Source organism: Mauremys reevesii, linkage group 4, assembly GCF_016161935.1.
Source record: "Mauremys reevesii isolate NIE-2019 linkage group 4, ASM1616193v1, whole genome shotgun sequence".
Classification (NCBI taxonomy): domain Eukaryota; kingdom Metazoa; phylum Chordata; order Testudines; family Geoemydidae; genus Mauremys; species Mauremys reevesii.
Window position 1 is genome coordinate 54,755,149 of NC_052626.1, and position 20,406 is coordinate 54,775,554.

General features: G+C 40.8%; 1 protein-coding gene across 3 annotated transcripts in view; it reads left to right on the top strand.

Moving 5' to 3' along the window:
- Positions 1-20,406, top strand: part of CDIN1 (CDAN1 interacting nuclease 1) — a 192,250-nt gene that overhangs the window by 69,372 nt on the left and 102,472 nt on the right. For all 3 annotated transcript variants that reach the window (XM_039538063.1, XM_039538064.1, XM_039538065.1), the window contains 3 exons: positions 6,474-6,553; positions 6,892-6,941; positions 10,889-10,956. In XM_039538063.1, the coding sequence (XP_039393997.1) occupies positions 6,474-6,553; positions 6,892-6,941; positions 10,889-10,956 (198 nt within the window). The remainder of the gene's footprint in view (positions 1-6,473; positions 6,554-6,891; positions 6,942-10,888; positions 10,957-20,406) is intronic.

Sequence of the window (20,406 nt, forward strand, 5' to 3'; positions counted from 1 at the left end):
GTCATTAATTTCATTTTGTAAGCTTTTTTGGGAGAGTTATGGGACAAGATAGAAGGGAGAATATTTTTCACGCATGCCTTTCATAATTCTGAATACTTCAAGTTCCCTCTAACTGCACGTTCCTCAATGCTAAATAGTGCTAATTTTTGCAGTCTGCTTTGCATTAAGTACCACCTCATCACTAACAAGTGTTATTGCCCAACTCTTGCCCTTTTCAGTCTTATATTTTGTGCAAATGCACCTTTCTATCACTACAAGTGAATGTGGTGGGTCTTTGCCTGTCCAGCTGGAAGAAAAGGGGTCAGTGCTCCTTTGGATTACAAGGGAGAGGAAAGGGAAACTTTCCCAAGTGGAGCCAAGGGTGGAAGAGGAAATGGCAGGACCACTGACCCACCATGTACACTGGGAGGAGGGGAAATGGGATATTTATATCCCATGCATTCCAGAAGGAAGCCTCTCATCACTCACAGATCAGCAAAGCCTTCTAGTCATAGGTGCTGGAACTAAGGGGATGGTGGGTGCTGCAGCACCCAGTGGTTTCCATTATATACAGGGTTTACAGTTTTGGTTCAGTGGCTTTCAGCACCTTCTCTATAAAAATTGTTACAGCACCCCTGCTTCTAGTTCAGTTTTACATACATTTTCTCCATTCCAATTCTAAGGCTGTATAAAAACAGACTTAAATATTTCACTCACAGATTGAATGCTTAATTCTCTCAATGTTCCATTTCTTTCCACTCTCTCCAAAAAGTGGGAAATAAGTCATGAGAGAGAACAGAACTTTGTAAGATGAATTCAGGTGTGAACCTTAAACTTTGGGATGCCAGGTACAGACAGTGGTTGATAAAATACAAGTATGTGTATGTAGCCAAAACTTCAGTGGTGCATGATCAGAGCGACAAAGGATGGGAGAAAAATAGTACACCTCTACCTCGATATAACGCGACCTGATATAACACGAATTCGGATATAACGCGGTAAAGCAGTGCTCGGTGGGGGGGCTGCACACTCCAGTGGATCAAAGCAAGTTCAATATAACGCGGTTTCACCTATAACGCGGTAAGATTTTTTGGCTCCCAAGGACAGCGTTATATCGAGGTAGAGGTGTAGTACTTATCCTCTCTTTAAAGAAGGAGAACTGAGGCACTGAGAGATAAAGTGACTTGCCCAAAAGGAAGTTTATGGCAGAGCAGGGAACCTCATAAATCTTAGGCCTTGTCTCCCTTCCCCAGCCCTGATTTCCCCCTTCGAACCCCTCGGCCCCAGCCCGGAGCACCCTCCTGTACCCCAAGCCCCTCATTCCCAGCCCCACCTCAGAGCCCGCACCCCCAGCCGGAGCCCTCACCCCTCCCACACCCCAGCCTCCTGACCCAGCCCTCTCCTGCACCCCAAATCCCCAGCCCCACCCCAGAGCCTGCACCTGCAGCCAGAGCCGTCACCCCTCCCACACCCCAACCCCCTGGCCCAGCTCTCGTCTGCACCCCAAATCCCCAGCCCCACCCCAGAGCCCGCACCTGCAGCCAGAGCCATCTCACACACCCTGCACCCAACCCTCAGCCCCTTCCCACACCCTGAAACCCTCATTTCTGGCCCCAGCCCAGAGCCTGTACCCGCTCCCACCCCATGCCTCAGCCTGGAGCCCCTTCCCATACTCCAAACCCCTTGGCTCCTCTCCCTCAGCCTGGATCCCCCTCCTGCACCCCAAACCCCTCATCCCTGGCCCCACCCCGGAGCCCGCATCCCAACCCCCTGAGCCAGCCCAGTGAAAATGAGCAAGTGAGTGAGGGTGGGAATAATGAGCAACAGAGGGAGGTGGGATGGAGTGAGTGGGGGGCTGGCCCAAACCCCTCATCCCTGGCCCCACCCCGGAGCCCGCATCCCAACCCCCTGAGCCAGCCCAGTGAAAATGAGCAAGTGAGTGAGGGTGGGAATAATGAGCAACAGAGGGAGGTGGGATGGAGTGAGTGGGGGGCTGGGCCTTGGAGAAGGGGTGGGGTGGGGAAGGATGTTTGGTTTTGTGCAAGTAGAAAGCTGGCAACCTTAATGCCAATCCTGGCAGTGTTTGTACTGTGGATGCATTTCTACAAGAAACTGACCTGTAATTACCAACTCATGATTATTTGAAGAATCTTCAGATAGTAACTTTCAACCATTACTGACCTGTGTCTGATGTCCAGCTAGTGGCCTGGTTTATACCTGATTGAAATCCCATGTTATCAATCCTCTGACCTATCCCGTCTCCCACATTTCCGCTTAAATTATATACCACTTTGTAATATATAAAGTGTGTGTGTGTGTGTGTGTGTAAAATACAGAATCATGATGAAGGTATGAATACACTCTAACTTTTTCTGTTACCCTTACTGTTTTTAAAAGTCTGTCTACTTAATTGATACTATTATTTATCTGAAAAGGAAAAATGAAGAAGATGAACTGAAGTTGATATTGTTGATGTAACATTTTTTAAATTATTTCTATTATTTATCTTCACAGCGTTACAGATAAGGGTGGCAGAGAAATATATCCTGGAAATACGATATTTAATTTGCATGTTTCTACATAGTTAATTTCATGAATCTATTTAATTTTACCTAACATGTTCTCTCAGTTATCTTATGGTCCACATATAATATAACCAACTAAGTATAAACAGCATTTCTCAGTTGTTTTTTTTATTAACTTGGGGCTAATAAGGGATTCTAAATATTTCTGCTACTATATTATAGCAAATATAGTAGCAGAAATAGCTACTGAAAAGCAAAACCAATGTCTGGGTATTTGAAACAAGAGCCATTCTAGATTAAAATCTTTTGATTCATATTATTAATTGTTACGCAAAAGTGCCCAGATTAAGAGTCCACAGAGAAAACGGCTGCTGGACTTTTACAGAGACTATATTTAAACATGAAAATAAAAAATTACATATGTTTCCTGATACTGGCCATTGAAAATCCCATTTGTTCAACAAGGTTAAAATTACAGTGTGAAAAAATAACAAAAGACTAAGAAGATTGCTTGAGAGACTTTATTCATTCATTTAGTGTTTCTGATTTCTGAACTTAGAATAGCATATTTTTAGGTAAAAGCAAGTAAGTGTGCTGAAGCTGAACAAATGCAGCAAAAATTTGAAAACTGCCTGTGTGGAATCTTCAGGTCCCTAACTACCACTAAAACTGTTCAGACAACAGTCTTTAATTATTTAACACCAGTTTGAAGTTCTGCATATCTTTCTCCTCTAATCTTAAACCATTCTTTTTAAAAATCTAAGCTATTTTCCTAGGAGATATTCCTGTGCATAATGCTTTTGAGCACGGAGTTGCATAAGTGTAACTGAAGGCAGAATTTGGCCCTGCGTATATAACATATCTTTGTGGTTCTGAGATTATCAGGGTTCGATCATATGCGAATGGATAAGTGACTAGCAAATGGAGGGGAATATACTGCAACTGCTTGTTGTGTAATCAAAGAGTTCTTCTTTAAGTGATGGTCTCTATTGTATTCCACTGAGTGTCATGCACATGTACCCAGAGCTTTTGAAAGTAATACTCTTCGGCAGTCTGTGAAATGCGCCCGGTGTCACCTTGTGGTCTTGCCCAAGGGGATAAAGGGCATGGCAGGCCCACCAGCATCTCCAGTCTTCCACCTGAGCTTATCTAACAAAGGAAAGATTCCAGACAACGAGGGAACTAATCACTTTGGTGTCTTCCAGGTCTTCAGTTTCTATCAAATTCTATCTCTCTCTCTCTTTTGGGACACATGGCAGTCTGCACATATGTCACACCCTTTGCTCACATGCACCGCCTTCAGTTGTAGCTACAAAGTATCTACTCCCCCATGCATCAACCCATACATACTCTGTTCCACATGCCCCCAGAAGTTCTCTTCTCTTCTCATCCAATGGTGGATGAATCTGCTACAAGTCTTCCTCCCATCCTTCCTCCCATTCTCACCCACCATGACAATCATAATGGATGCATCCCTCACAGGCTGGGGCACCCAAATGGGTGACCACATGACACAAGGCAACTGGACAAATGAGAGACCAGGATGCACATAAACATATTAGAACTTCAGGCAGTATGCAAAGCTTGCCAGGTGTTCCTACCAGCCTGCAGGACTGACACATTCTTCTCATGTCAGGCACCACCATCACAGTCTTCTACATAAACAAGAAAAGGGGGACAAGATCCTGAGTCCTGTGTTGGAATCTATACACCTTTGGGAGTGGTGCATTGCACACCATGATCTTTTGTCAGCAGTCTGCTTACCGGGCATGCAGAACATGAAACTGAAACTTCCAACTGACCAAGAATGGGAGTTGCATAACTGTAATCGCAGACAGTTTTGGCTGATGGGAGCCCCAGTGAGGGATCTTTTCTCATTCCACAACAATACCAAATGCACCCAATATTGTTCACAGGAGGACGCTCTAGCCCTTGATTGGTCAGACTGGACAGATTATGCCTTCCCGTTTACCCTTCCTACCACGACTGATCCACATGATCTGATGGGAAAGAGAAATAACCATCCTGATCACCCCCTTCTGGCCTCACCAATTTTGGCTTCCACTTTTCTGCATGTCGAAGTACCCCCCACTTTGGATGTTCCCGAAGCTACTGACCCAGCACAACAGCAGACTCAGACACCTCAACCCGTGCACTCTTCACCTAACAGCTTGGTTTTTGGATGAACACCTCCATTAGCACAGGAATGTTCTCTGGCGGTGCAAAATGTTCTCTCAACCAGTCCACAAGACGCTTGTATCGAGCCAAATGGATGAATTTCACTGCCTGGGCTACCTGGCAGGGCCTTGTCCCTGAATTGGTTGGCATCCCACTACTCTGGGAATATTTCCTTTATCTGAAGGACTTGGGACTGGTCCTCAGTTCCATTAAGGTACATGCAGCTGTCATTAGTGCTTTTCACCTACTGATGGACGATCATTCAATATTTACCCACCCATTAACTATGTCATTCTGGAAGGGCCTTCTTCAAAAATACTCTCCCATTCAGCTTGTCACCCCCCAATGGGACTTTAACCTAGTCCTCACCTCGTTGAGGTCTGCTCCCTTTGAACGTATGGCCTCATGCTTGCTATCTCTCCTTTCCATGAAAGTCACTTTCCTCATTGTTATTACATCAGTGAGGAGGGTTGGCGAATTGGGAGCCATGATGGCTAACCCTCCCTTCACCACTTTCCACAAAGACACAATCTCTATGACTTCACTTTAAGTTCCTACCCAAGGTGGTTTCCCAATTCCACCTCAGTCAACCCATACATTTACCTACCTTCTTCCCCAAGCCTTATGCCTCGAATGAGGAAAGAAGGCTTTACTCGTTAGATGTTGGAAAGGCATTGAATTGTATCTTGAGCGGACAAAGCCCTTTTGGAAATTTCCTTGTCTTTTCATTGCTATAGCGGAGAGAATGAAAAGGCAAGCCATTTCCACCCAGGGAATCTCCAGGTGAGTTTCAGGGTGCATTATGCGCTGCTATCAATTATCAGGACAATCTCCTTGTGAAAGGCCCATTCCATGAGAGCTCAAGCATCAACTAGAACTGCACTCCACAAGGTGCCCTTCACAGACATATGCAAGGTGGCCATGTGGAGTTCCGTACACACTATGCTCTAGTGCAGGGGTAGGCAACCTATGGCACGCTGCCTAGGTCCTGGCCACCGGACCAGGGGGCTCTGCATTTTAATTTAATTTTAAATCAAGCTTCTTAAACATTTTAAAAACCTTATTTACTTTACATAAAACAATAGTTTAGTTGTATATTAAAGACTTATAGAAAGAGACCTTCTAAAAACGTTAAAATGTATTACTGGCACACAAAACCTTAAATTAGAGTGAATAAATGAAGACTCGGCACAGCACTTCTGAAAGGTTGCCGACCCCTTCTCTAGTGCATGATTCTGTAACCAATAATATGTTCAGAGCAGCAATCCTCCATTCAATAGTCTTCTTGCACTGTCCTCCCACATAGGTACTGCTTGTTAATCATCCTCAGTAGAATACAATAGGGACCATCACTTGAAGAAAATGAGGTTACTAACTTGTAACTGAAGGTTCTTAGAGATGTGTGGTCCCAATCTTTATTCCAAACCCACCCTCTTTCCCCTCTACTGTGGATTCAACAGCTCTGCAGTAGAGAAGGAACTGGAGATGCTGGTGGCCTGCCACACCCTTTATGGCCTTGGTCGAGACCACGAGGCAGCACGGGGCACATGCGTGGACCGCCAAACAGTACTACTTTCAAAAGCTGCATCTCTGGGTGCATAACACATGCACATAACCTTCAGTGAAATACAGATAGAGACCACACATCTTGAGGAACCTTCAGTTACAGATAAGTAACCTCGTTTTATCAGTGTAGCCAACGTTTTCCTTTTAAAAAGTATGTTCCACTTTTTTGACAATTAGTTAATGATATGTTCATACTGAGCTAACAATTTTCTTTTTCTTCCATAGCTTCCAAGACTCTTATAAATAGTATGCTGCGGGACCCTTCTCAGATTCCAGATGGAGTTCTAGCAAATCAGGTCTATCAGGTATTAATCACAGCCATCTTTTTTCAGTGGCAGTGCTATCATCTGCCTAGCAGAGTAAAGGATTTTAAACCTCATTTAATTACTGTCATCATAAACTATCACTGAGGTCAGGGTGCACCATAAATGGCAATGCTATATTTGTAAGGAGAGCATTTCACTTTTTAATAGCTTGCTTTTATAGTGAACAAAAAGCATGCAATTTTTGTTTTCTGTGATTATATCCAAACGGCCTTTGATAGCCTTTTGGCGGAAAAGTAATTACTGTTTTTAGCATACTGTTTAATTATAATAGATTTGTAGTTGACCATCACTATACTTCTTCTCTTATTTATCTGCAGTGTACTGTGAATGACTGTTGTTATGGACCACTGGTGGACTGCATCAAACAGTATCCTTTCCCATAAAATTTTAGGTGCACAATTGACGAGCTTAGAGTCTGCGGAGGAGATGTGTTTAGCTTTAACCTGACATAAAGTTCCACTTCACAAAACACATTTCATACTCCTCTACATTCAATCGAGTAGAGGGTCACTGCAGTCCTTTCTCTTATGCCATTTAACTAAAATCAGATAGGCCAAGGTAAGTTATCAGTTCAGTGGCTGTACATATATATGCTTAGTTGAAACCCTCTTGTTTTTGATGAGAGAAAATCATATTGTGATTCATATAAAGCCATTAAAGTGCCATAGACACTTCCAGTATTGCAATATTTTTAACTAATTTGATGTTTCCTTTGGATTTTTTGAAGTGCTTTCAAGTTCTGTTTTAAATTTTAAATGCTGTATCTGACATTTCAGTGCTGCTCTTTTCTCCTCTTCTTCAACGAAAGTAGGACATAAGGTATAGAAAAAGACCTATTTTTGAAAGCGGGAGAGTGTGTCAGGGTATCTCCACAATGAGCAGAGTACTGTGGAGGAAGGGTGAGCGCTCAGTGATTGCAGCAGATGGGGGATTCTGTACAGGCTGAATGGGTGAGGATGAAGGGGTGTATTGGGAAGGCACTACTCTTGTGCAGATTCAGTGGCCTAAAAGCACTTTATTGGGCATATAGAAGGGTTGCTGATCAATTTCAGCCCATGCTTGGAAGAGAAACCTTCAGTTTGTAGCATTGTATCCAGTCTGCAGGATGGTGAGTGGATTTCCTCCCCCTAGTCCTAGAGAGTTCTCTGTACAAATTTCAGTGAGGTTTTGGAGGGGGTGGGAATTTCACCCTGTACACCTCTACCCTGATATAACGTGACTTGATATAACACAAATTCGGATATAATGTGGTAAAGCAGTGCTCCGGGGGGCGGGGCTGCGCGCTCTGCGGATGAAAGCGAGTTTGACATAATACGGTTTCACCTATAACGCAGTAAGATTTTTTGGCTCCCGAGGACAGCGTTATATCGAGGTAGAGGTGTATTAGGAGGGAAGGGAAGCCACAATGATTCCCAGCAGTTAAACATGGAGAAAAAATGTATTCACTGTTCATATGTATTAAAGGAGATATTTCTTCTTACACCCCGATTACACTCTGCAGTCATAGCATTTGCATCTCCTAAAAAAAATTGCCTCATTTCCTGCCACTTTTCCTCAGATTTACTTTGTATGGTATATAGTAAGTGCCAAATCCTGCTCCCATTAACTTTAATGAAAACATGTTTGGGCCCTAAGTCTATTTGTATGGTACAGTAACTCCTAACTTAATGTTGTAGTTATGTTCCTGAAAAATGCTAATTTAAGTGAAACGATGTTAAGCGAATCCAATTTCCCCATAAGAATTAATGTAAATGGGAGGGTTAGGTTCCAGGGAAATTTGTTTATACCATATAGTACAATACAGTACTATAGTTGGGAGGTGCCCCCACCTTACCCACACAGGCATAGCCCACTGGCACTGGAGACAATGAGGCAGGCAAGGAGGCTGAAGGTGCTGTAGGCTAGGAGAAGCACATTGCGCAGCAGCAGTGGGAGGTTCCCCTACTCTGCAAGCACCAGGGGCGGGGGGCTCAACTTCGGCCCGCCCACTCTACCCCTCCCCTAAGTCCCACCCTTAACCTGCCTCTTTTTTCCCCCTCCTTCCCCCTTTACTCTGCACTCTGCGTCCTTGCTCCTCCCCCCTCCCTCCCCTGCCTCCTGCCCATGGCAATCAGCTGGCTTGCAGTGTTCGGGAGGCAGGGAGGGGATGGGGCGCCTGCACACTGAGTCCTCGCTCCTCCCTCCCCCCTTGCATGCGGCAAGCCAGCTGATTGCCATGGGCAGGAGGCGGGAGGAGGAGGAAGGCACTGATCCATGGGGCTTGCTGGTGGGTGGGAGGCGCTGCGGGGGGGGAGGGCATAGGGGCGCTGATAAGCGGGGCTGCCACCTGTGGACAAAGCACGCAGCCAAACAACGTTATAGCGAAGCATTGCACAACTTTAAATGGAGCATGTTCTGTAATTGAGCAGGGACATAAGATCAAAACTACGTTAAGCGAGACGACGTTAAGTGGGGAGTTAATGTATATTCTTTGAGGGTACACTGAAACATTAAGTACAATTATATATGAGTGTATTCATTAAACATCATCCTATCTTTTAAAGGATTGTAAATCGTAAGGCCTGTTAAGTTAGGTACATGAGTTTGTATTCTTGTCATGAAGACTCTGAATATATGCTTCTAAGCTGTAAAAACTAACTTTATTTTACAAAAATGATGCATTACTGTACACATCTCTGCTTTATATTAATTTGTTAAGAAATAGTGCATTTTTCTGTAATCTGTAGTGTGTCCCCCCCCCCCGGATTTCAAATCAGCTTGCACAAAAAATGATGGCATTATTAGGAAACATAAAAGGTTTGTCAACCAAAGATTGTTAGGGTAAAGTTTGGTGATATTTCACTGTGTGAATGCATTATCTGAGAGTGTATGTTGCTGAATTAGATGCTAATTTTAAGGCACATAAAATAGTTAAAAATCAATTTAAAGTTAAGGTTTTAAAAGCATAATGTCTTCTGAAGAATTGCATATTGATTTTAAATATAACTATCTAATTATATATGCATGGACTAAAGTATGAAGTCTACCTCTTTGTAAATGCCAGGAGGCTATTTTTCAGTAATAGTTCAGATGCTTACGGGAAACTAGGCTGTTGGATTGCATGAACAGAAAATGGCTTGTGAGGTTATTTAAAAGTTTTGCCCCATGGTCACTGCTATTCATCAATAATAATTATTATAGACTAAGTCTAAGTGTTTCTGCTTATGGTGCATTATCAATTCTGGTTGCAGTATTTGGCTTATATTTTTGCCATCATTCATTTTCCTTTTTTGGTTCTGTCATTGCCAGTATAGTTTAATGTAGTACACGCTTTCAGTTGATAGAGACAATGATGTATATGTGTAAAGTGATTCTTTATGATTGGCTTTTTTGCAGTTCAGCAGTAAGTGCTGGTAAAAGTGAGAGTAATTAATTATAATGGTAATTCTTCCTGCAGTTTATCACTTCGTATAAGATATCCTAAACAAAATTATGGATTGTAGTTGTTTTTAAGATTCATTTACAGATTCTCCTTTACATAATTGGTTTTTCATAACTGAAAAATCAGTTAAAAGGCTGTTTTGATACAGTGAAATACATCAGATGGCTTTAGAGTATATCTTTATGTGTAAGAAGTTTCAGTATTTAAAGAACAAAATCTTAAATTGTTTAATTGTTATCCAATTTATTGTGGTTTATTTACTTACTCAAAACTCCTATTGACTTCAGTGAGAGTCTTGAGTACAAAGCCGAAGATCAGGCCCAAAATTTCCAGCTATAAAGGCACTCATTTTAGTCTCACACTTCGCTCTTTTGGAGAAGAAAATGAAAGCAGGATAAATACTACTCTTGGGTATATTGAAGAAAGTTGATCATGGTGATACCTGCCTTTTCTCATTTGTGTGAGGTGGGTTTTTTATTTTATTTTTACTGATTTTGGGTGCCTCAGTTTTTGGGTACCCAACGTGACACACCATAAACGAGCCCTGATTTTTAAAAAGCACTAAGTACTTAAGATGTCGAGTGTTATATTCTAGCTGTAACAGTGTTCTGAATTTAGTTTTGTTCCAAACATACAGGTCTGTCGCATCTTACGCACATTTAACATGCGAGATTTCAGCTTTACGCAGTCAGCAAAAATGGGGGAAAAAAAGGAAAAAGAAAAATAACAATTTAAATACTGTTTCTGTAGTGCGGGTGATTCCGCCCGCCATTCGACTCAATGTAATTTTGACTATACGCGGTTTTCACTTTATGCGCTAACTGTGGAATGGAACCCCTGTGAAAGATGAGACTCGCCTGTATAGTACTTTTTCCTTAACTTAAATCCATCAGTGCTATTGGGCATGAGCATGAAGTCCTGCTGCGAGAAATGCTGCTGGAGAAAAATCTTTCTTTCTTAGGTAAGAATCTATAGTAGAATCTAACCTATGGTACGTTAGCTTCAAAGATCTCAGTGACTGTTTACTTAAGGAAAAAAAAGAGACCTCAACTCATGCTGTATTATGTAAAGGAAGAGTAAAAAATGATTGATGCTGTACATGTTATCTTTTATTGATTTAGAACTGAGCAGGAACTCAGTTACCTAATATCCTATATATACAGCACATGCACAGGCTTGCAATTAATATTTTATAGAATAAGTAGCTGAAAAAAAATGCTTTAATATCTGCTGCAGTATTACTTTTGGTGTCATGAGATATTAGTCATAATCTAGGCCGTATGAGACTTAGAAGGAAGGATAAGAAATATTAGCTGCAAAATGCTTTATGTATTAAAGAACTGCTAGAAGAATTCACTTGTTTAGCTGTAAGTGAAGTTTCTTGATATTTCTGAACTAATGCACTGAATCTTTCCACATTCCCCATCTTTAAAGTCATTTAAGAATTTATTTTAGAAAATGTTCACTTTGATATTAGAGGATGATTTAATTTTCTATCTATTAAAAAGTATTAAACATGGTACAGTAATTAACATTAATTACAGTGGTTAGCATTTAAAGAATTATTTCTCTTACTGTGATAATAAATTATTGTAATTTTTATACCTTGAAATCCTTCTGTGGTGAGATTATATCAAAATAAAACCGCTGGAACCTAATACTATAGTAAACTGTTGTATTCTTCAAAGAGATTTCTTATGTAGAAAGATAATACAACACACGTATTAGTTTCACCTAAAACTAATACCTCTATTGAACAAATAATGTCCTAACTTTTACAAAAAGGAACAGAAAATAGCTTAAGTGATAAATAGTAAGTATTATGGATTTATCCAAAAGCAAGTCGTGCCAGACTTAGTTTCTTTCTGTGATAGGATAACAATTTTAGTAGATAAAGGAATTTCTTAGGACATAGTGCATCAATTTTAGTAAACCATGTAGTATGGTTTCATATAAAATAAACCTAGGGAAATTAAAGAAATGTGTGTTACATTATTCAAGTGGAACATGAAACATAGAACATTTTTTAAATCAAACATGGTTCAGCCTGGAAAAGCTCAGTACTATTTTTGGCTCTGGCTTGTAATTACTGTAGTAATATAATAATAACAAATAAAAACATCTTACAAGTGATATTAAAGACAGGGTATGGAAAAAAAGTTGTTCATAACTGACAGAGTTAAGAACTACTGGGGGAAAATACACTATTTTAGATTATATTGGGTACTGTATTTCCAGGATGTTAGATGTTTCCAGTTTTATGTAAAAGACAAGATGGTGCTACTTTTCAGACTTGTGTATAAAGCGGCTTTTTGTTACAAGACTCTTTAGTAAATGATCACTTCAGTGACACTTCCATTTTTTTACAACATTTCTCTTGAATGACATAAAGATGTATACTGATTTTTTTAAACTTGTTTGGCAGTACCAATAGGCAAGTGAGTCCAATATTATTAAGTATTTGTATTAACAATGTGGAGGATGAAATTGAGAGTATATGGGTTGTGTATATTCATGGATGAGTAGAATGGGTGAAGGAATGACGAACATTTGAGAAATAATTAAAATACAGCATAATATTGGCATATTAAACAATGAACTGAAATCAGTAAAATAAGATTAAATCATTATATGCAAATATAAAGCAAAAGGATTACTGGCCAGACAGTAATTATTATAGAGAAGGACTTGATTGTTTTAAATCGATAAACTAGATAATGCTATGCTGTCATAAAAAAGGCACATACTTGGGATTTTCTTGGTTATATTAATAGGATTATTGTAAGCAAACCAAGTGAGGCAATGAATATTGAGTCATTTCAACTACTGTGGAATTAGAATAATGCATTTATTACAAGTCAGTCCTCAGTCCTACAAAATAACATGTTACATTACGTGCCCAAAGTCACCTAGTAAATCCGTGTCAGAAACAGGATAAGAATCCATATCTTGACTCCCAAGCCCACTAAATTAGTCACAAAATAGCTCTTTTCCTGTCTGTAAAATGGGTATAGCTTGTAAAAGGCTATGAGTGTGAAGTGTCAAGTGGCAGTAGGAGAGGTGGAAATACAAATTTAAGATTTCCTAATCACCAGTCCTGTGTTCTGTCAGTTAGACCATATGGCCTATAGGGAACATAAGGCACAAACACATCTGCATAAAGGAAAAATTGGTCAAAATGTTTCATGACTTCTGAAACAGACAATTTTTGTAATTTTGTTTTGCAACCAATATTTTACCTACCTTTTTTTGGCGGGGGAAGAGGGAAATCAGTCCTCAGCAGGGATCTAACTGTTAACCTCTGCACTCCCCCCATGTATTTTTAGTAAAAGTCAGGGACAGGTCATGGGGCTTCCATGAATTTTTGTTTGCCTGCTACCTGTCCCTGACTTTTACTAAAAATACCCATGAAAAAATCTTAACCTTATTTATGGGCTTCAAATGCCACAGACTCTCTCCTATTTGTCATTTTGACCTCCACACATTGTCCATCTTGTCCACTCTACACATTGATCACTGACCCATATATCTGCGTGTGGCTTTGCTTAGGCATGCAGCTGCCAGCTTTTTCCTGCCCCACTATCTTCCCTACAGTCACTCATCAAGTCATTTGTACCTGCAAGTGACAAGACACATATAGTGCATCTCCTGCTCTTCTGCTTAATCCATCTGGGTCCTGCATGTTGCACGGGCAGGATGCTACTTTCGTCTCTAAATCATGTATCTTGTGCAGGTTCCAGATACCAAGAACACATTTCTAGCCTCAAATCCCCTGGCACCTTTCCGATACAGAGTAGAGATTTGATCATTGCATCTCCCTACTGCCTTTTTGCCCATAATACTGTGTGTAACCACTGGAATGGTGTGCACAGATGATATCAGCGTCCAATTAAACACCAAGCAGTGGGAATTAATTCATTACTTAGTGGGATAGACTTGAGTTTTGTGGCATCTTATGAAGGTCTCCCACCTAAAGATGGTGGGCAAGAATATGGTGCAACGTTAAAGTTGGTGCAGAGAACTTAATGATAAATTTCCTGAGTTTCTGAATTTTTTAAAAAATACACAGTTCTTTTTTGAGGGTTGGTCCCTGTGTGTATTCCACATGTGGGTATGCATGTTCAACATGCGCATGAGTCCAGAGATTTTAACAAGCAGTGTTTGTTGGCCCATACATGTACAATAGATCTCCTCGTGCTCCCAAGTGAGAGTAAAAGAAGCAGTGCAGGTCAATGCCCTGTCAGTTCTTTCTTACCACTACATAGTCTGAGTCAGAATCCAGTGTTCTCTCTTGCTTCAGCATTTCAGAAAACCTGTAAGATTGTAAAGATTAGTTCAGTTAGTCTTAGTGTAATTAGTGTGGTTTGTTTCCCTGGATTGGGAACTCCCTCCCCATGGTCAGGAACTATGCCCAGACTCCTGGGCTTCAAAAACTATATTTCCTGCCCTAGATACCACTCCATCAAACTTGAACAAACCAACGCTGCCACTACTATCTGGACGAGACAAACATTTCAGCAAAGTGCAGCATTTGTCACTCTGTTCCACAGAGTACTCGCAAAGCTTGTGACCTTTGCCTTAGAAAATACTTAATGGAGAAGGCTATGAAGCCCCTCTCTGATCTAGACCAAGAATAGCGCCGTACATTGGCCTAACCAAATGAACAGCGCCCTTCTAAGCACAGGCTTAAAAAGCAGAGCCCTCAGTGTCTAAGCCCAAAGACACTTCTCCGGGGCTTCCCATGAGAGTAAGGGACACTCTTGTGGGCACAAGGACAGATCCCTGCCGAGGACTATCCATAAGAGACTCTTACTCCTTCCCCGAGTCCATTGAGGTCAGGTGAGCCCTTATACACACACCCTAAAAAAATTTAAAATATACAGTTAAAGGGTTGTTTTGTTGTTTTGTTTTCAACAATAAATGCTTTAACATAACCTCCTCGTTTTGGGGGGGAGGGGCTTGTAATTACCCACTGTATAGCACCTACTACGCACAGGTTAGTATTTTGGACATCTTGAACAAATTTGAGAAATTTCAGGGAATAATAAATCATTAAGCATTTGAAAATATGACACAGGAGAATTCAGAGTAATGGAGCTTTTCAGTTTAAAGTAAAGATGTCAGAGGGCAGGAATAACTATTTACATATTTAAAAGGGGATGCCATGAAAATGTCAGTGGCCAGTTATTCCTACTATTGAAAAAGGGCAGAACTAGTAGTAATAGGCTTAAGCTGCAGTTGGGAAGATGAAGTTAAAATACTAGAAAAAATTCATAATTATAGGAACAGTTAAGTACAGGAACAATCTGCCTGGGAAGGTTGTAGAATCACCTTCACTGAAAAATTCAAGGCTAGACCTGACACTCATCTATCAAGTATGTTTAATGAAATCAATCCTGGCATGATACAAGGGGATGAACTAGATGACTCACTAAAGGAACCTTCAACCCAAGTGATTGTCATTTTTGTGGCCTTGTATAAGCTTCTGTAGTACACAAATCAGACTTAATTTTAAATGAATCATGACGTACGATAGACTTCACGTTACCCTTTAAAAAATAAGATGTATGTAATTTGTGCTGTCAAATATAAAATTTTAACAATTCTAGAAGGGATTGTCTCATCAGCATATAAAGATATAAATAAAGGAAATTTAATTTATGGTATATATTTAAAATATACTGAAGTACTGTATTTATATAAGCTCACTTAAGAATTAAGATGTGTTCAGTATTTGTTCTTTCAGTGTATTAAGTGTCTGTCTCAAGTTCTAGACTTTGATGTTATGAAAACACATTTGATCAGTATCCACAAAAAGAGCATATTTAACCCATCCAGAATAAAATCTTTCCCCTTCCCTTCCCCCTCTTTCCACACCCTCAGAAAAATCCTAGGAAAATATACAAACCTTGCAGTTTTTCCTAAAGCTCAATGAATTAGGGCTTTGTTGGACCGTGAGTGGGAATGAGTTCCAGAAGTGATGACCCATGACTTATATTGCCCAGTCACCAGTTCCCTTCCTTTTAGAGCACAAAGAAACCCCATTCTTAGCACAAATGATCAGCAGAGAATTCCCCTGCTGGTGTACTCTCCCCAGCAGCGAATTCCCAAACCTGCATAAAGCCAGCAAAACTGCTTCCTGCATCAGCATCACATATCCCTGACACAGTGGGTGTATCAGGGAAGATATGGGCATGGTGAAGAGGACTAGACAAGGCGTGTGGTGGAACTATAGTGATCCTCCGCTGGCATATGGTTCCTTAGAGACCATAAATTGATCTAAATTATGGTGGGAGCAGGGTAGATCAGCTACCTGGAGCAGAGACCTATACGTCAAAACCAACATCCTAAAGTTCACCCAGAAACAAACTGGAAGCAAATGCATACTAAGGAACACTTTTGTAATATCCTGCCTTTGATCTATACAGGTTTTAATAAGTGAGCAAACACCTGCACTGGCTGAAGTTTCCAAGTAGTCTTTGAGTTCAGCCATGTGTGGACGGTATTACATTCATACAATCTCCAGGCAACACAAACACAGACATTTATCTATGCCCAGAAAAAAAAATTGTTATAAAACAGTGTGGAAAAAGTGCCTCTGAAGTCTCCGGAGGATCCAGAAGCAGTAGAAGACAATATAAGTCCCAGTTTGTGAACCTGAGTTACAAATGATGGGCATACTACCTCATTTGGGAGTACTGATCTATTCTTCATCATGTCTTCAGGTTACTTCCTCAAACTACAACCATTATGTCCGTCATCTGTGAATTGAGGCTCACCCAAGTAATTTATTCAAGACCCAGTATTGGATATGGAGAAAGTTACTGGGCCTCATCATCCGTGTCTGAATTAAAAACAAAGTGGGATATCTAAAAGCACCATGGCCAAGTCTGCCTCGCTATCTCTCTAAACAGAGACATGTATATATTGAACAGATGGGTGGCAGAACAGAACTTAGTGTTGTACTATCTGAGAGCGCCTTTGTGGCAAATGATCAGTCACACAGCATTATCATTGAAGATTTCTCAGAAAGAGACCAATAGAACCTCTAAAGAGCAGCTCTGTCTACCCATAAGAGTCCACAGACAAGTCTACAATACATTTTGGTCAAGAGTGTAAAAACAGAGCTGATGGATCTAAAATAATTGATAAAAAACATTTGATATTCAGGCAGCATAGCCTCTATAACATCTTCAAAATTTAATCTAGAGAGATGGGAATTAAGGAAATCGGAAGTCTGGGTATTACTGCAATTGCTTTGTCTCAACCCTCCATCAAAAAAACAGACTTGAGATGGCATTAGTTGGTGAGAGTGTCCACATCAAGAGATGGTTTATTGAGCAGAGGCCTAACGATTGCTTTCAGAGATTGTGGTATTTTACCTTTACATAAAGGGATGCACTGATCAAATTCTCAGAAAAGGACCCAGTACCTTCCAGCTGAACTTCACCAACCAAGAAAGATATGGGCCCAATTTGCAGGTTATAAACCAAAGTTCCTCCATCTCTTCAGAATCACAATGACTGACTGCGTCTGAAAACAAATAGAGAAGGGATTGCATTTGTCCATCTCAGCAACCTCAAGACACTTTTCAGCTATCTCAAAAGTCAGCCCTGGTCAGAAATTTTCAGATGGAACATTTTTCTGTTGGAAAATGCTGATTCTATTAAATTAAAAATTTTGCAGGAATATGTTGATTTTTGTCAAATCTTTGGATAGAAAACAGGAAATCTGCCTGGTTTTCTGCCAGTTTGCCCACCTCCACGGCAGCTTGACTGATTGTCGGCCACAAAGTCAGGAGTTTGGACATGTTGGGAGCAGTGATTTCCCTACACCCCCCCTGAATTTTCCCAACACCCCCCCCAGTTTTGTGAGCTAGTTACATACCAATTTAGTGACTTGAATGTGGGGGGAAGGGGGGGATGAAATGTTGTTCTTATTGATGAATAAAGGGCAGTAGAACTGTACTTAGTCTGTGATGTGGAACTTAGTCAACTTGTGGAACTCCTTACCTGAGGAGGTTGTGAAGGCTAGGACTATAACAATGTTTAAAAGGGGACTGGATAAATTCATGGTGGCTAAGTCCATAAATGGCTATTAGCCAGGATGGGTAAGAATGGTGTCCCTAGCCTCTGTTTGTCAGAGGATGGAGATGGATGGCAGGAGAGAGATCACTTGATCATTGCCTGTTAGGTTCACTCCCTCTGGGGCACCTGGCATTGGCTACTGTCAGTAGACAGATACTGGGCTAGATGGACCTTTGGTCTGACCCGGTACGGCCATTCTTATGTTCTTATGATTTGAAGGCATCAAGAGAGAGGGTGGGGAACCTGTCCCTCTCCACTGTTTAAAGACAGAGCTGATTAGGCTCCATAGATAGTCTTTTGTTCTGTTAAGTGACCACTGCAGCTGAAATCACTGACAATCAGGTCTAAGTGCTTAGTCCTGTTGTGGGGACAGTGTTCCTGTGGGTACAGTGTTTTTGTGTAAGAGACAGCCCAGACTGCACTAGCAGTGAGGTTCCCACACTGAGGGCTCAGCTGAAATCACTGAGAGCTGGTGGAACCTCAAGAGACCAACTCGCAGAGGTCACAGTGGTAGGTGACAGCAGAAGGTGACTGTGCAGGGCCATTGGCAACAGAGTGGTGGAGTGAACGGTGGCACAACGAACAGCCGTGGCCAGAGCAAACTGTGCCTTTTTGTCCCCCACCTGGAAGGTATACTCACGTGAAAGCACCTCTGAACTCTGAGTCTCCACTGACCAAGGACAACACCGGTGAGTGGAGTGCGGTGGAGGGAAAAGTGAGGGGCATGTTAAATAAACATTTGTTTGTTGGACTATATTTTAGTCACTTTGCTCCAGAATGCTAGATTTGTGACTGGGAATGGAAACTTATATAAATATGTTTCCCAGTAGGCCAAGATTTTTAAAATGCAGTATTTGCCAAGGTTGTTATCTCACATTGTTGCTATCTTGGGAGGTCATTATGTTGGGGAGTTTCTGTACTAAACATTTTTATTATAATTAATTTTTACATAAGAATGGTCATACTGGGTCAGACCCGTGGTCCAGATAGCCCAGTACCCTGTCTTACAACAATGGTCAAGGCCAGGTGCTTCAGAGGGAATGAATAGAACAGGGAATCATCAAGTGATCCATCCCCTGTCGCCCACTCCCAGCTTCTGGCAAACAGGCTAGGGACACTCAGAGCATGGCGTTGCATCCCTCTCATCCTGGCTAATAGCCACAGATGAACCTGTTCTCCAGGAATTTATCTAGTTCTTTTTAAAATCCTGTTATAGTTTTGGTCTTCACAGCATCCCCTGGCAAAGAGTTCCCTGGGTTGACTTTATATTGTGTGAAGAAATACTTCCTTTTGTTTTTTTTTAAATCTGCTGCCTATTAATTTCATTGGGTGGCTGCTAGTTCTTGTGTTATGTGAAGGATTAAATAAAATTTCCTTATTCACTTTCTTCGCACCAGTCAAGATTTTGTAGACCTCTATCATATCCCCATTAGTCATCTCTTTTCTAAGCTGAAAATTCCCAGTCACTTTAATCTCTCCTCCTGTTTCATACCCCTCATCATTTTAGTTGCCCATCTCTGTAACTTTTCAAATTCCAATTTATATATATTTAGGATGGGTGACCAGATCTACACACACTATTCAAGGTGTGCATGTACCATGGATTTATATAGAGGCAATATGATATTTTCTGTCTTATTATCTATCCCTTTCATAATGATTCCCAACATTGTTTGCTTTTGTGACTGTTGCTGCACATGGAGTGGATGTTTTCAGAGATCTACAGTGCTCCTGTTCTTTTTAAAAAAGCAAACAGAATCACTGAGTGGATGTTTTCAGAGAAATATCCACAATGATTCCAAGATCTCTTTCTTGAGTGTTAACAGCTAATTCAGACTCCTTCATTTTGTATATATAGTTGAGATTGTTTTCCAATGTGCATTACTTTGCATTTATCAACATTGAATTTAATTTGCCATTTTGTTGCCCAGTCACCCAGTTTTGTGAGATCCCTTTGTAGCTCTTCGCAGTCTGCCTGGGACTTAACTATCTTGAATAGTTTTGTATCATCTGCAAATTTTGCCACCTCACTGTTTACCCATTTTTCCAGATCATTTATGAATATGTTGAACAGCACTGGTCCCAGTACCGACCCCTCAGGGATACCATTATTTATCTCTCTCCATTCTGAAAACTGATAATTTATTCCTACCCATTGTTTCCCATCTTTTAACCAGTTACTGATCCATGAGAGGACTTTCCTCTTACCCCATGATGGCTTACTTTTCAAAAGTCAATTTAAATTAAATACTTTTTTTTAAAATGTATATCTTTTTAGAAATCTAGACCTGTTATGTATTTTGGTGTAACTTGCATTATTCTTA